The 13,417-nt window shown below is 38.4% G+C and overlaps 1 protein-coding gene across 4 annotated transcripts; it reads right to left on the reverse strand.

Annotated features, from left to right (window-relative positions):
* Positions 1–2,503: 2,503 nt before the first annotated feature.
* On the reverse strand, positions 2,504–11,834 carry LOC122669899. Of its 4 annotated transcripts, XM_043866795.1 has the most exons (6): positions 11,731–11,834; positions 11,374–11,524; positions 8,894–9,046; positions 3,973–4,148; positions 2,963–3,109; positions 2,504–2,768 (listed from the first exon to the last, which is right to left on the reverse strand). In XM_043866795.1, exons 2-5 carry the CDS (start codon positions 11,506–11,508, stop codon positions 3,010–3,012), a joined length of 564 nt encoding a protein of 187 aa, XP_043722730.1. In that variant the 5' UTR covers positions 11,509–11,524; positions 11,731–11,834; the 3' UTR covers positions 2,504–2,768; positions 2,963–3,009. The 4 variants fall into 4 exon arrangements, with proteins under 4 accessions (XP_043722730.1, XP_043722729.1, XP_043722732.1 ...); XM_043866794.1 differs by having other exon boundaries at positions 2,504–3,109; XM_043866797.1 differs by having other exon boundaries at positions 2,504–3,109; positions 11,749–11,828.
* Positions 11,835–13,417: the final 1,583 nt, after the last annotated feature.

The following is a 13,417-nucleotide window of genomic DNA, read 5'->3' on the forward strand; positions in this document are numbered from 1 at the left end:
GATGAGGATGAGGGTCTACAATGCACCCCTTTAACTCCATCCAACGGTAGCATGCACACGACCTTTTGCTTTTTCTTATTGACACCTTAAGGTGTTAAATTGTTTGTATCCTTGATATGAATGTTGTACTCTGTTCCTTTCTTTATTAATCTAGTCTTTCCATTTTCATCAAAAGAATAAAAATAGTTTAGGGCCTTTATTTTTTGCCTTAGGTTGTTATAACACTTTTTCCAATGAAGTAAACCTTATCATTTCACATATATATGCTACAAAAAAGTATTTAAAATTTTTTTTTTACCCCAAATTGAAACTTTTGGAAACAAGACAAAGAACAATCAAAAGAAGATTACAAATTCTAAATACACATAGAAGTGTCATTTAAACAAGCCCAAAACTAAAAGAACAAACCTTTGAACAACTATTTAAAATAAGATAAATTACAGATCATCCCTTGGTTTTCAATCAAAACTCAGATCATCCCTTGATTTTTTTAAAAACTCAAATGACCCCCTCTACAGTAACGGAGTTAGTCTACCGTTAGTTATTGGTGTGAAAGGACTATTTTACCCTTGTACTAAAACATTAGAATTAAATTTACAATACTACCCTTCATCTTCAACCTAAAATACCCCACCCCACCTAAAACCACAGCTAGGAACATTGCCATCCTCTCCACCGTCTTCTCCATCGAGTTCATCATTCTTTCCCTCTCTGTTTGGGCTTTCATTAAGAAATACCTCAAATACCAAGACATGGCATGGACGCTAGGCCTTGAACTCCTACCCTCTGGAGGTCCAAAAAGATTCAGCTATGCCGAGCTCAAAGCTGCCACAAATAACTTCTCTGAAATTATTGGGCAAGGTTGATTTGGGATTATATATAAAGGCGAGCTACCCAATCACCAAAGCATTGCCGTGAAGTGCCTTAAGAAAGTCTCCAGTGGAGAGACGGAATTTTGGGGTGCCCAAATGCGCCACCTCAACTTAGTCCGAATTTGGGGTTTCTGTGTTGAGAAGGATCATAGAATGTTGGTGTATGAGTATATCCCAAATGGGTCTCTTGCCAAATAATTATTCCCTGCCTACTCAATGGCAATTACATAATCAATTACAGAAATTCTGGTTGTTCAATCTGCATTTAAGTACCACCTACTCGACCAAAGATAAAAACAAGTGGAAGAAGGATAAGATGATAAACAGATAAACCCTAAGACCTGAATTTCAGAACCAAATTTGAATTTTGTTTATCATGGTTCGAAGCTTTTATTACATCTTCGGATTGTCTCTACGATTATCTCTATAGCTGAATCTGGTTTCACTTTGATGGTTGATGCCGTTCCTTTTGATGTTGCTTAATTTCTTTCATGGCTTTTGGGTCGCATGAAAGATGAGATTTTTGAGCTTTTTTTTTTTTCCGTTCGTTTCACAATCAGATTGAAAGACTAGTGTTCAGGTTCCAGGAGCTTAGATTCAACAGAGCTGTTACAGCATGTTCTTGTGCCCATGGGTCACTGCAACGAAGGAGAGGAATCAAGGCGGGAATAGCACCAGATTCCTCAAGCTTGGAGCACACACAGAGAGAGTGGTGTGAGGGAAAAGATAGAATTTGGGGTTCTTAGTTGCAAGGGTAAAATCATAAATCAACACTGTTAAAGGGTAGTTTAGGAATTTAAATTTATTTAACTAGATGACATCATCATTTAACAGCATAAAACTAACGTCAGGGACTAATTTGGCATTTTGGCATCTAAATCAGGGGGTGATCTAAGTTTCGATTGAAAATCAGGAGGTGATCTATAATTTATCCTTTAAAATATAAAGACAAGTGTGAAATTTAAGAAGGGCTTTACTTTTTGGCTTTGCTTTATCTAGTTACCATGCCACTTAGCCAGGGTGCTGGAAGTGCACTCCACATCCACTCAGCTACACATGCAATGCATCATTTTTTTTTTTGTTGGATAGATAGGCTTCAAGGACAGTTGAACTCATGATCTCTCAACTGTGAAATGTTGATCCTTGCCAATTGAGCTCCCCCTTTGGGATTTGCAGTGCATCAATATTGCCATCAAGGCTCCACTTGAATTTGTTCCATAAAAACAGTAAGGCCTAATAGACCCTGGAGAACCGCAAATAGGGTCTGGATACAAACATACAACATCCTTCCAAAGAAATTTTGGGGGCCAAATATTGCTAGTTGTGAATACCAGAAACAATAAAAAGTTATGAGAGAAGGTTCCCCACACCGCCGCTATGGGAAGAATTCCACATGCCACACCAATCAAGACATAGGATATGGTTTCATCAACTGAATGGCTCCACATGGTCAAGGTAGGAGAGAGTGTCAAGTGCGAAACTCACATTGACAGAATGTGAGGGGGTGTGAGAAAGGATCCCCATGCTATCGGCGTAGGGATCCTTTATGCATTACTCAGATTATTCCTCTTAACCTGCAGAGCAGGATTGTACTGTGAAAGTGATAATCGCATCCCTTGTGACAAAGCAACTGAATCAGCAAAAATGCTGTTTCCGATGCACATTGTTTTGAGATTCATGGAATTTTCCGAGTGAAATAATAGAACTCAATTCACAGAAAGAAAAGCATTTACATTGATCACTTAAACAACTTCATATTGAAACTTGCAAAGAACCCCACCACTAAACAAGGAGAGGGAGATACTACCCTGTGATGATAATTGGTGGTTGGGCCAATGTACAGCCGGCTATCTATGTTCTTTCTCAGTTCTCTGTCGATTTTGCAGAATTGACAACCTGGCATCATGGGATAAAGAAAGTGTACCGAGGAGTAAGGAAGAAAACATTGCAACTACATCGCATCAGCTGACCATGACCTTATTCATCCAACACATTCACCTGGATTGTCAGTACAAAGTATTGTTAGGGGTTTGAAAATACTAATCAGTTTGTTAGGATCAGTCTCGCAGATTAACTTTAGGCATACTCACTGATGTTAATGTACACGGAAAAAACAGATTCTATGCAAGAGGTACACCTATCTTGTAGTATGAGTTAAAATGGCTTCCACTCTGTCTAGAGATGCTTGCAACCGTCCGGAGTTCAAGTTAAACATTGGTTCCCCGGCGCCAAGGGCCCTGTTAGATAAAGACTTCAACCATAAGAACCAAAATACAAATATGAAAGCAAATATAAAATAAGTGATTATACAATAATGTAAAATGTATTGGTGGACCTCCAGAAAAAACTGAGACATACTTAGGTGGTCCCACGTTTCTCAGACAATCTCCACACAATATCCAATTTAAGACCCTTCAAAATATTTGGCGAAGAAAACATCCCTCAAGCCAGTCCGACAAAACTAAATCAAATCAGTTGTGCACACCATCCCTTAATCAGGAAATGCTAGCCAGACCATCATCCTAATATGAATGGACTCCAATGGCTGGGATCCTGTGCGTCAAGGGAGCTCAGAAAAATCATCCTCAATCAAATCAGTTAGCAATACTTCGAACTGATAATCAGCTCTTTGGTACAGCTAAGGGAGAGATTTTGGGCTCATGCAAGTCCAGAAGCTGAAGAAAAATAATTCTGTCAGGGACATGACTAGCACAAGATCACAGAATACGATGGCTTGAGTAGAATCTGACAAGCGTTTCAGATCCTTTTGTTTCAAGATCTCTGTCTTTAATGGGCTTTAATATTTTGAACTCAATTCAGCTACGGCATGCCTTTTATTTCAGTATAATCTGTGTCAAAGATGATCATGTGGTTCACTTTACAGATCTATAGCTAGTCAAGCAACCTTAGTTCACCATCCCGTGGGTTGGGTAGGGACCAAGAAGTTCTCTAACTTGCCTCCAGCATGGTCATTTCATTGAAATAAAATAGGCTTCCTTTATGTTGGCTGTTCTTTTTGAAAGATGATTTTGAAGAACAGCCTTTAACTTCAGTAACTGAGTATTTCTAATTAAATGTAGAAAAACATCAATTAACTTACCCCTGAATCTCTGGCAGGACATACTCTGCCCTCCAACCCAACCGGAAATCCATTCCTGGGAACAATCCAATGGATGACTTGTTACGTATCCGAGAAACACCATCTCCTCCCAAACATGTAGAGAGTTTCCATTTCCACCCAGTTGCGTGCAACTTAAAACTATGGCCTATACCCACCTGCATTTTTCCAAAAAAAAAATGTTGTTCTACAGATACGAGGATTTAACAGGTTCATGTTTCACTGAATAATATGCATGTCTGCACGAAATCATTGCCAATGTCATTTAGACCAGGACATGTCATACAAAAAAAAAAGTAGTAACTGCCAGACACACATCTTAACATTCCCAATATGCTCAGAGGTCCAGCAGTTTATTCAGCATATGAGGCATTCAGATTTTAGATAAACTCATGTGCATCAAATCATCCATCCAATGTCAGAAGAAATAGAAAAGAAAAAAACATATCTAAATACAAGGACATGTCTAACAAGGGTGCTGTTGCTGCAGATAGATTCTATGGTCTCAAATATTCTCACAGAGACCATGGAAAAGCCAGGCCACTGGGCCTTAGAGCCAACCAGCTAAGCTGGGAGGGAGTTTTCTGGTTCTCCCAAAACCAGATCGTGGGGGATCTTTCAGCCTAGACAGCAAGCAGATTACTTCCTTGATCTACAAGGCTTTGGAGCTTCTAGAAGAATCTTGTCTCCTTGCTATTTCAGTCTTTTTTTGGTAACCTTTTAGGTTACTTAGTCTAGGCCAAGTAAAGTTTAATTTCTTGTAACTCAAGTCTCAACTGTTCTAGAGACTTTCTAATTTTATTACTTTCTATTTTGGTTCCACACTTGAACCCATATAACATCCTGTTAAGAACCGTGGGATTAGTATTTTAGCATCTTACATTAGGTTAAATTAGGGCTTCACTTTATTACCCTTTTTAACCCTTTGGGTTGTAACTTTATTATAAATAAAGAGGACCTCTGTCATTAATGACAAGTCACATCATTCTCCCAATTCTGATTCTGAACTTGGTATCAGAGCCCAAAACCCTAGGAAATCTTTTTCGGTATTCGCATTGTTCTTCTCCACCACCGCCACCACTTGTTGGAGGCCGTAGCCTCCTCGTCTAGCATGGTAGATGATCACCGCACCATGCACTCTTGAGTTTCTCACTATATCGCAACTCCTCACTGCGCATTCCCACTGCCGTTGCCGCTGCCGCCTTGTCCGCCAACCTCTCTCCCGCTGGTGCTATTGTTGCCGCTGCCTCTCACGCGACCCGAGGTCGTCACCCATTACCACTGTCACGACCACCGCCAAGACATCAAGTCGCCGCACCTTTTCCGCCGGCCCCTCTAGCTGCCGGCACTCGTCACCATCGTGCCTTCCCTTGTCAGCCTCTCTATCGGCCGGTCTCTCTCTCACCATGACCCACCGGTCGCCGTGCCTTTCCGCCGGTTCCCTTCGCCAGTGCCACCGCGATCTACCTAGATCACCGAGCCTTTTTTTTGCTGCCACGTCTCCAGTTGTCAAGCGATCCTCCTCTACAGTTGCTACCATGGCCGATTAAAGGCTTGATTTGAGTGCCTAATCGCTTATAGGCCATGGTATTTATATTTTTGGGTTTATTATTGTAATGAGACAATTTTATAAGCCCAAAATATTAGGGATTTAAGTCCTATACGGTATTAAGTAATTAGTTTCTATTTTGTAATGTTCTAGTAATTCTATTTTTACCCCCTCAAAAAAATAGTTTCTATTTTAAAGAGACTTAAGTTGTAACCGTTTCTCCCCACCAGACATAGGGGTTTCCTATTTTGCTTATTTCATTGAGGTTATAAATAAAGAGTAGGTGATGCAGGTTCATCATAGAAATTGGCTTAGTTCTTTAGAAATAGGCCTAGGGTTGGGTTATATACATGTTGGGCCTTTGTTCCCAAGGGTTTTCTATGTATTAGGCCACTTTAATGAGCCTAAACTATGGGTATATAGGTTGCATACGGGATTAGCCCAATAATTAGTTTATTTTTATGTTTTTTAATTGAACTGGTTCAAATTGGTTGCATCCAATTGGTTCACTTTAAGTGATCATGTGACTTGGTTAAGTGGTCATGTGATGTAAGTTGGGCTGGATTAGGACTCTATAAGTCCAGCCATGTTTTGAGTCTATTTCCTTTAGTATTCTAGTTTCCTAGTCAGTTTAATTTACCTAATAGGTTAGGGATAGGGTTAGGCCTTTCCTTTTAAGTGTTTAAGTCTATTTTTGAGTCTTCTATATAAGTTTGTAAGGGAGGCCAGCATTGAATACGAATTTGATGAATAAAAATTAGCTTTATGCTTGCTGCCATTGCTGCTGCTCTTTGTGAGTGTTTATCCTTGTGGATCTCAAGGTGGATAGGGTGGGTGGACTCCTGCGACTCCTTGCGTCTGTCCAGTACCGGGAGGTTCTTCTTCTTCTTCAATCGAGCTTCTTCAAGCTGCTGTTGCTGCCTTTGAAGGAGATCAAACCAATAAGTAATTTTAGTTTCCAGCATATACCCTTCCCCTCCATCCATCAAACCCTAACCTCCATTAAACCTGCAACTCCTACCTTAACTAGGACTCCCTCATAACTACAGATCTGTCCATCAGTTTCAAACCAAACTTCCAGCATACAACCCCCACACTTCCCCCTACACTTGATCCTAAACCCAGCTCATAACTCCCACTCTACCCTCTCCATTCCTTCACTCCATTAAAGCCCAAAACCTGCAACACAATTCTGTCCAGCATTGCAGAATTTTAAAACCTTCCCAAATCCTATTATTTATATACCATAAAAGCACCCTAGACCTGCACATTAAAACCCCATAAACCCTATTACCATTGTCCAACCCTAACCCTAGTTTTGACCTAGATTTCTGAATCCTAACCCAATCGGCCAGCTCTTGTGTGTGACCCCATTACCCTGGCTCCTAGTGGGATTACCCCTACCTAGGACTACATTAGTAGGGGAACATACCCACTACCATTGATTTGAGAATAATTTAGTCTTGAGCTTGTGAGTTATGAGAGAGATGGAGCGTGGTTTTGTGGAATTCAGAAATGCTCTACTGTGAGATGCAGTAGGGAAACCTTGGTGGGATTCCTTCTCCACAGTTAAGTGAGAGGTGTAAAATATCTTTACTTCTCTCTTGAATTTTCTATTCTCTATCTTCTATCTTCTATCTTCTATCCTTTACTTCTGTCTTGTTGGCTGAGGTACTGATATTGTCTTTTATTCCAACCAGTTACAAATCACACAAAACCATCGAATCTGACTTCTAAGTGTACTTTTCTTTCTGAAGTTCCATGATCAGTCAGTTCTGTTCTCAACTCAACTATTGATTTCAGGAAGTCATTGTTGTTCGGTTATGAACTCCCTGTGCCGGTGCAACAGTGTTTAGACTCCAGTTGCTATTTCTTAATCAGCTGCTAATACTAATCTACTTTCTATTTCTGTAATCTGTTTCTACAATCAGTTTAGCTTTTAATTTCAACATTTGCTATTTTCTTTCTGAAGTTCCAGGATCAGTCAGTTCTGTTCTCAACTCAACTATTGATTTCAGGAAGTCATTGTTGTTCTGTTATGAACTCCCTGTGCCGGTGCAACAGTGTTTAGACTCTTACCAAAGAAAGGCACACATGAGGGACTCCATCTTTGAGCTAATGGACTAAGGCAGCCCAAAAAGGCCGAACCAGTAGATATAAGAAGACTGGAGAATAGAATAAATCAACTATAGATGGCCGGCATAAGATAGGAGCTTTCCCTTCCATAGTTGAAGCCGCTTGCGCAAGAGATCCAGCATGGGGAGAAGTGGTGAACAGTCAATCTGGAGGGGATCAAAGGCAAACCCAAATACTTGATCGGGAGACAGCCTAAGGAAAAACCAATCAACTCCCTCAAGAGGACTTAAGATCATCAGACACCCCAGCCAGAAACAAAAGGGTTTAGAGTAGCTAATGCGAAGGCTAGACATACTCGCAAAGTGGTGCAAACAGGACAAGATCACAAGATAAAATAGTGTATCTGAAATGAAGATGTTGAGATGGATGAGTTATAAAATTATAAAAGATAAAATAAAGAGAGCTAATTTAGGAGTAGCTTTGTCATATGATAAGGTCTGAGAAAGTTGTTTGACATAGCATGGTCATGTGCAATGGAGCCCTTACCATGCTCCAGTACTGAAGGGTGATTTGATTCAGATTGAATGAGCTACAAGAGCTAGGGGTAGGCCTAAAATGACTCCAGGAGAAGTGATGAGCAAGAAATGCATAGCTTAGGACTAGTAACGAGTAAGGCTTTGAAAAGATTTGAATGGAGAAAAAGGATCCATGTAGCCGACCCCATTTAGTTGGGATAAGGCTAAGTTGAACTGAGTTGAGGATTTCAAAACAACACCTTTGTTTTAATTGTTTTATCAATAGAAGTATTCTTGTTTGGTGCATCATACATATGTAATACTTCGTAATGAACTGTGGTTCTGTAGATAAAGCCTATGTTCCAAAATAAATGTGGTTGAAGCAACCCAAAAACAGTATCAATTTCTGCCAAGCCTCGACAGAAATTAAGTGGTTCTAAAAAATTTGCTGGTGAATTAGAAACATTAATTCAAGTGACATCACAATGCAACAACCTCATCTGCATAAGCATAACAAGCTCTCACACCAATCGATGTCCGGTTCTGTACCATGTCAATTCTATGGATTCATGAGGCAGTTCCTAGAAATTCTGAGATCTTCCATAACTTCTACAAACTAAAGATGGATCTAAGGATGCAGATATAGCTTAAGTAGAGTGAAAATGAAATTAAACGCCCTCTATAATTCACAGAAGAAAGGTCTTTGCATTCTTTAACTTGAGCATGAAAGACAAAGATGAGGATCAGGGAAAAGGCATCAAACCTGAAGATTGAGAAATTTGGTAATAGGAATCTTCTTTGAAAGAACTCGTATATCATGATGTATAGGCTCATATGTAAACTTCCACCTCCGATCTGGGTCTAAAGGCTTTAACACCAACTTTGTCTGAAACTCGTTTAGTGGAACATTGTAGAACTGGACCAAAGTATTTGAGATCAAGAATCACAAATGAGGGAAAACATTAGAACATTGTTTAATTCGAATAATTTGCAGATATCCATTTAATGCAAAAACTGAAATGATCACAATACAGCTAGTATAAACTTATGCTTCCTGAAGTATACATAACCAACCAATAAACCTCAACCAAGGGTCAAAACTGAAAATGCTTTCAGTTAGAACCGAAAATATTAACTAATGCTTGCTCAGGTACAGTAACCCACAAATAAACCACAGTACAATCTTAATCCAAGTAATCGCTGCATCAACTAACTTGTATCAAAACATATACATGAGGGAGGGGGGGGACCTCAGTCACCTTGAGTCCAGTCTTCAACAGGAGACATATGCACATTTCAGTAGAAAAATCCACACTCCATATTAACCGATTCAGAGGTTTGGGAATCAATGAAACATTTGTAGATGATAGAATGTGTTCTTTTGATGGGACACTGTACATAGGACCGTTTTATTGACACGTGAACAGGATAAGAGACAGACTTCAACATATTCTAATTTCCGATGCTAATCCTACAACTATGCAGCTAACTTAACTCTCACCACAGTCATTCAATCACAGAGCAATAGTATCATGAGACATGTCTGTTTTCTACAATTTTTAAGATGATGATGCCACAGAAGAAAGCCTTTTTTTATTATTAAGCGGATTGGAGAAAGAAATTTTGCTGATTGAAAGAAAGCCAATAAGGCCATAAGATATTTATGTTCCTCCGGACATGAGGTGTAATAGCCTTAGCTTGCCTAGTGGGCTTTCTACTCACCCAGAACAAATCCAACCACAGCAATTGAGTTGCATGAAGAAAAAGTGTCTAAAACCATGTAGCAGTCAGAATAAAGCACAAACAATGCATGGAATAAGTTCTTTTGATAATGAGCTATAGTTAGTAAGTTCATTTTTTCACTTTGTCTTTTAGTATTATGAGCTTTACCATTGGAGTATATGTAATTTACTATTGTAGAACATCTTGATTTACTTTTTGTATCGCCAATTTTACTATTTTTAATAAATGCACGTTTTATTTGGTTTTTGGGATTACTTTTTAAATTCCCATTGTATTCCAAAGTTCAGTCATATTGAGGAAGTCCTATAGCCAAGGGGTGCTTTGAATTAATTAAATTGAAGTCAAAATTATAGCAGGAATCAGAAAAGAATTTATCATGTTGCAATCCAAAGAACAGTTGGAATTAGAAAAGCTTACAAATAGGGACCTAGCAAAGTTGGTAGACTACTTGGATATTGTTATTTGATTTTAGTTATAAGATGGAAAGTTCTCTTTTCCTGGCGGAGATATGGATTTCTAGCTGCTGCTATTTTCAGGATGCTGTTGAGTATTCTTGCAAATCTATTTCTCAGGCAATGCTTTGTTTTTTCTTCATCAAGTTTCTTATTCAGATTACTATCTCTGTGACCTGCAATTGTTTTCTCATAACAACTACCATTAACATACCCAATTTTTCTAATAAAACCTCTACCATTTCATTAAAAAAATCACAAAATCCATCAAGGAGCACCCATTTCCTCGCAGCCAATTGCTATCTTATATCCTATAATTGATTTGTAGCTTTCTTCAATCAAGAAATACTGAATTTTTTTATTTTTTATTTTTTTTTTTTGGGGGGGAGGGGAGATGCGGGGGAGATATCACTGTCTGCAACACTTAGAATTGAGGGAGGAAACAACTCTCTCTTACAGAGCCTCCCTTTAAAGTTAGTTTAATTCTGATAATCATGTGCTACTTTGTGGCATTTTTATTTTACAACCCTACTTGATTTTCATAGTTTCAGTTAATTGTTCCAATTTTTTCTACTCAAGCGCCTATACGACTTCAGGGCTATGCTACTAGGGACATCCTAAACTTGTTGATAAGGTATGGACAGCTTTAATTGGGTCTATCCACCAACAGCCACAGGGTGATTCTAAGGCCATCCTATATTTACCTCCATTTGAAATTGATGGATGTTCAAAATCCCCCAAAACTATGTATGGGATGTTCAAAATCCCCCAAAACTATGTATCAGAAAATATCCCGCAATCAGAATTACAGAAACAGAGTTTCTATATATATATAGGAGAAAACTATAAATTAAAAAATAATAGTAATAATAAAATAAAATCAAACAAATGTTTCCAACTAAAGCTCTTTGCCTCTTTCACTCCTCTACTGAAATAAAAAACTAACCATACAATAAACTACAATAATCTCGTTTTAGCTGGACCAAGATTTTGCAACAAAGGCTTTTAATTCTATATAACACTAGTTTTAAATAGTGGACGAATATACCTCCAAATTCACGCCAACACGTAGGCCCTGGATTTCTTTACGGAACTTGAGAAACAACTCCGAAGGTACTACATTTATGTTGATAAGTTCATCCCACGATCTGGGTTCTTCGTTGTTGTTTGAAACAGAGTCCATTTTCGACTGATCAAAACTACTCCAAAAAAAAAAAAAAAAAGATGATGAAGTAGATAAATATACTGCTTCTACTAAAAAGTTGGAACGACACTTGACAAAAACATCCAAATTTCAAATGAAACTCCGAGAAGTTCTTGAAATGTTAAGCCATAAGCATGTACGTTCCTCAGTACTTCACGACGACTGAAAGCGAAAGGGGAAAAAAGAAAGAGTTAATGGTTTTTGATAATTGAAGCTTACACGACTGCTTGAGCGATCGTCCTTCTGAAGTATTGTGATGAGAGTCCAAGGAGAGGTCATTTGTAAGTTCCAGAAGTATCATTTGCCTCAAAATGCCCTATTTCCCTGAAAAGACGTGGACGCCACACCCTGAGGTGGAGGAGTTTGGACCATCATTCTTAAATCTTTTTGGCCTCCTAAACCTACGGATGTAAACGGATCGAATTCGGTCGGATAGTGACGTTATCATATTCGTATCCGTTTATATTCGGATAAATTCGGATAATATTCTATCGGTATTCGGACGGATTCGGATAATTTCCGAATAATTATTTTTTGAATACAGGTTCTCCTAAATGGATATGAATACAGATCGAATACGATTTTTCGACTATCCGTTGATATATTTACCGTTTTTAAGATGAAGGTTAGGGTTGAAACTTGAGAGTTCAGGTATTACCCTTTCTTCTACTCTTCTTAGTCTTTTATTCTCTTACGTTTTTTACTTTTGATTTTTTAATAGATATGTAATTCCATGTAGCACATTGCATAAAATAACATATATAAACCAATAACAAATCTAGAAAAAGAATCACATTATCTTAACTTATAAATTTATAAAAATAAGATAACAAAATCCAATAAGGTAACTTAAAAGGATAGACAAACACAGAGTTATATTTCAGATATTTTATTACCGTTGGACTGCTAAACGAATCGGATAATAATCGGTCGGATAGGGGAATTATCATATTCGTATCCGATTAGTTTCGGACGGATTCGGATTCTCCTAAACGGATACGAACACGGATCGAATACGGATTTACGAATATCCATTTACATCCCTAAACCCCAATCCCAGAAGTAAAGGTGTGAGTCGGTTCGGTTTTTGGTTTGGTTTTGAATACCCTATGTATAAACCAAAATCGAGTAATCTTCGCAATCTCAAATCGAGACGAAATCTATTTGGTTCGGTTTTATTTGATTCCTATTCAGTTTTTTGTATTCGGTTTAATTGGGTAGGAGTGTCAATCGGTTGGTTTGGGCTGGATTTGGTTCGGGTTGAGTCAAATTGGTGTGGAAACGGTGAATCTGAAACCAAACCAATAAGGAAGATTCAGTTACGACTTGATTCTGGTTTGGGTTTTGGGTTCATATCTATTTCTTGAATGGGATTGTTAGCTTGTCATTTTCAGTCTGGTTGGGTTCATTTTACCATACATATTTTTACACAATTATAAGGGGGGGTGGAAATTTTTAATGGGTTTTGGGCTGTTATAAGTTTCTTATCGGGTATAACTCATTTTGGTTTTGGTTTTGGTATCGGTCTAGGTTTTCGTTTTTGTTCGGTGTCAGGTTTTTCCAGTTTCCAGTTTGATTTTAGGGGCACAATACGCCAATCTGTAGTTGACGTCCCGATAAAGCCTAGATTCAGTTCGTTTCGGGTCGGTTTACCAGTTTTGGACGCAATTTTAAACCCCTAAATTGGATTCGTATATGGTATCAGTAATTGGATTTAATTTATTCAGTTGTGTTTGGTCCACATCTTTAATTCATGTACGACTTGAAATGTCTCGTACTGGTCTTGAATAAGCAAGGCACAAAGAGGGAACGAGCAAAGTTGCAGAATTGCGAATTAGTAGTGGTGAGAGTCAATAATCGAAGACAGAGGCAGTAGAGACAAAGTGAA

The sequence above is a fragment of the Telopea speciosissima genome, chromosome 7, assembly GCF_018873765.1.
Source record: "Telopea speciosissima isolate NSW1024214 ecotype Mountain lineage chromosome 7, Tspe_v1, whole genome shotgun sequence".
Classification (NCBI taxonomy): domain Eukaryota; kingdom Viridiplantae; phylum Streptophyta; class Magnoliopsida; order Proteales; family Proteaceae; genus Telopea; species Telopea speciosissima.

Coding starts and splice junctions, on each gene's coding strand:
- LOC122669899 (XM_043866795.1), bottom strand. CDS start 11,508: ATGGACTCTGTTTCAAACAACAACGAAGAACCCAGATCGTGGGATGAA. Junction 9,047..11,373: donor GTGTTGGCGTGAATTTGGAG/GTATATTCGTCC, acceptor ACTTTGGTCCAG/TTCTACAATGTTCCACTAAA. Junction 3,110..3,972: donor GTCCTGCCAGAGATTCAGGG/GTAAGTTAATTG, acceptor TTTATCTAACAG/GGCCCTTGGCGCCGGGGAAC.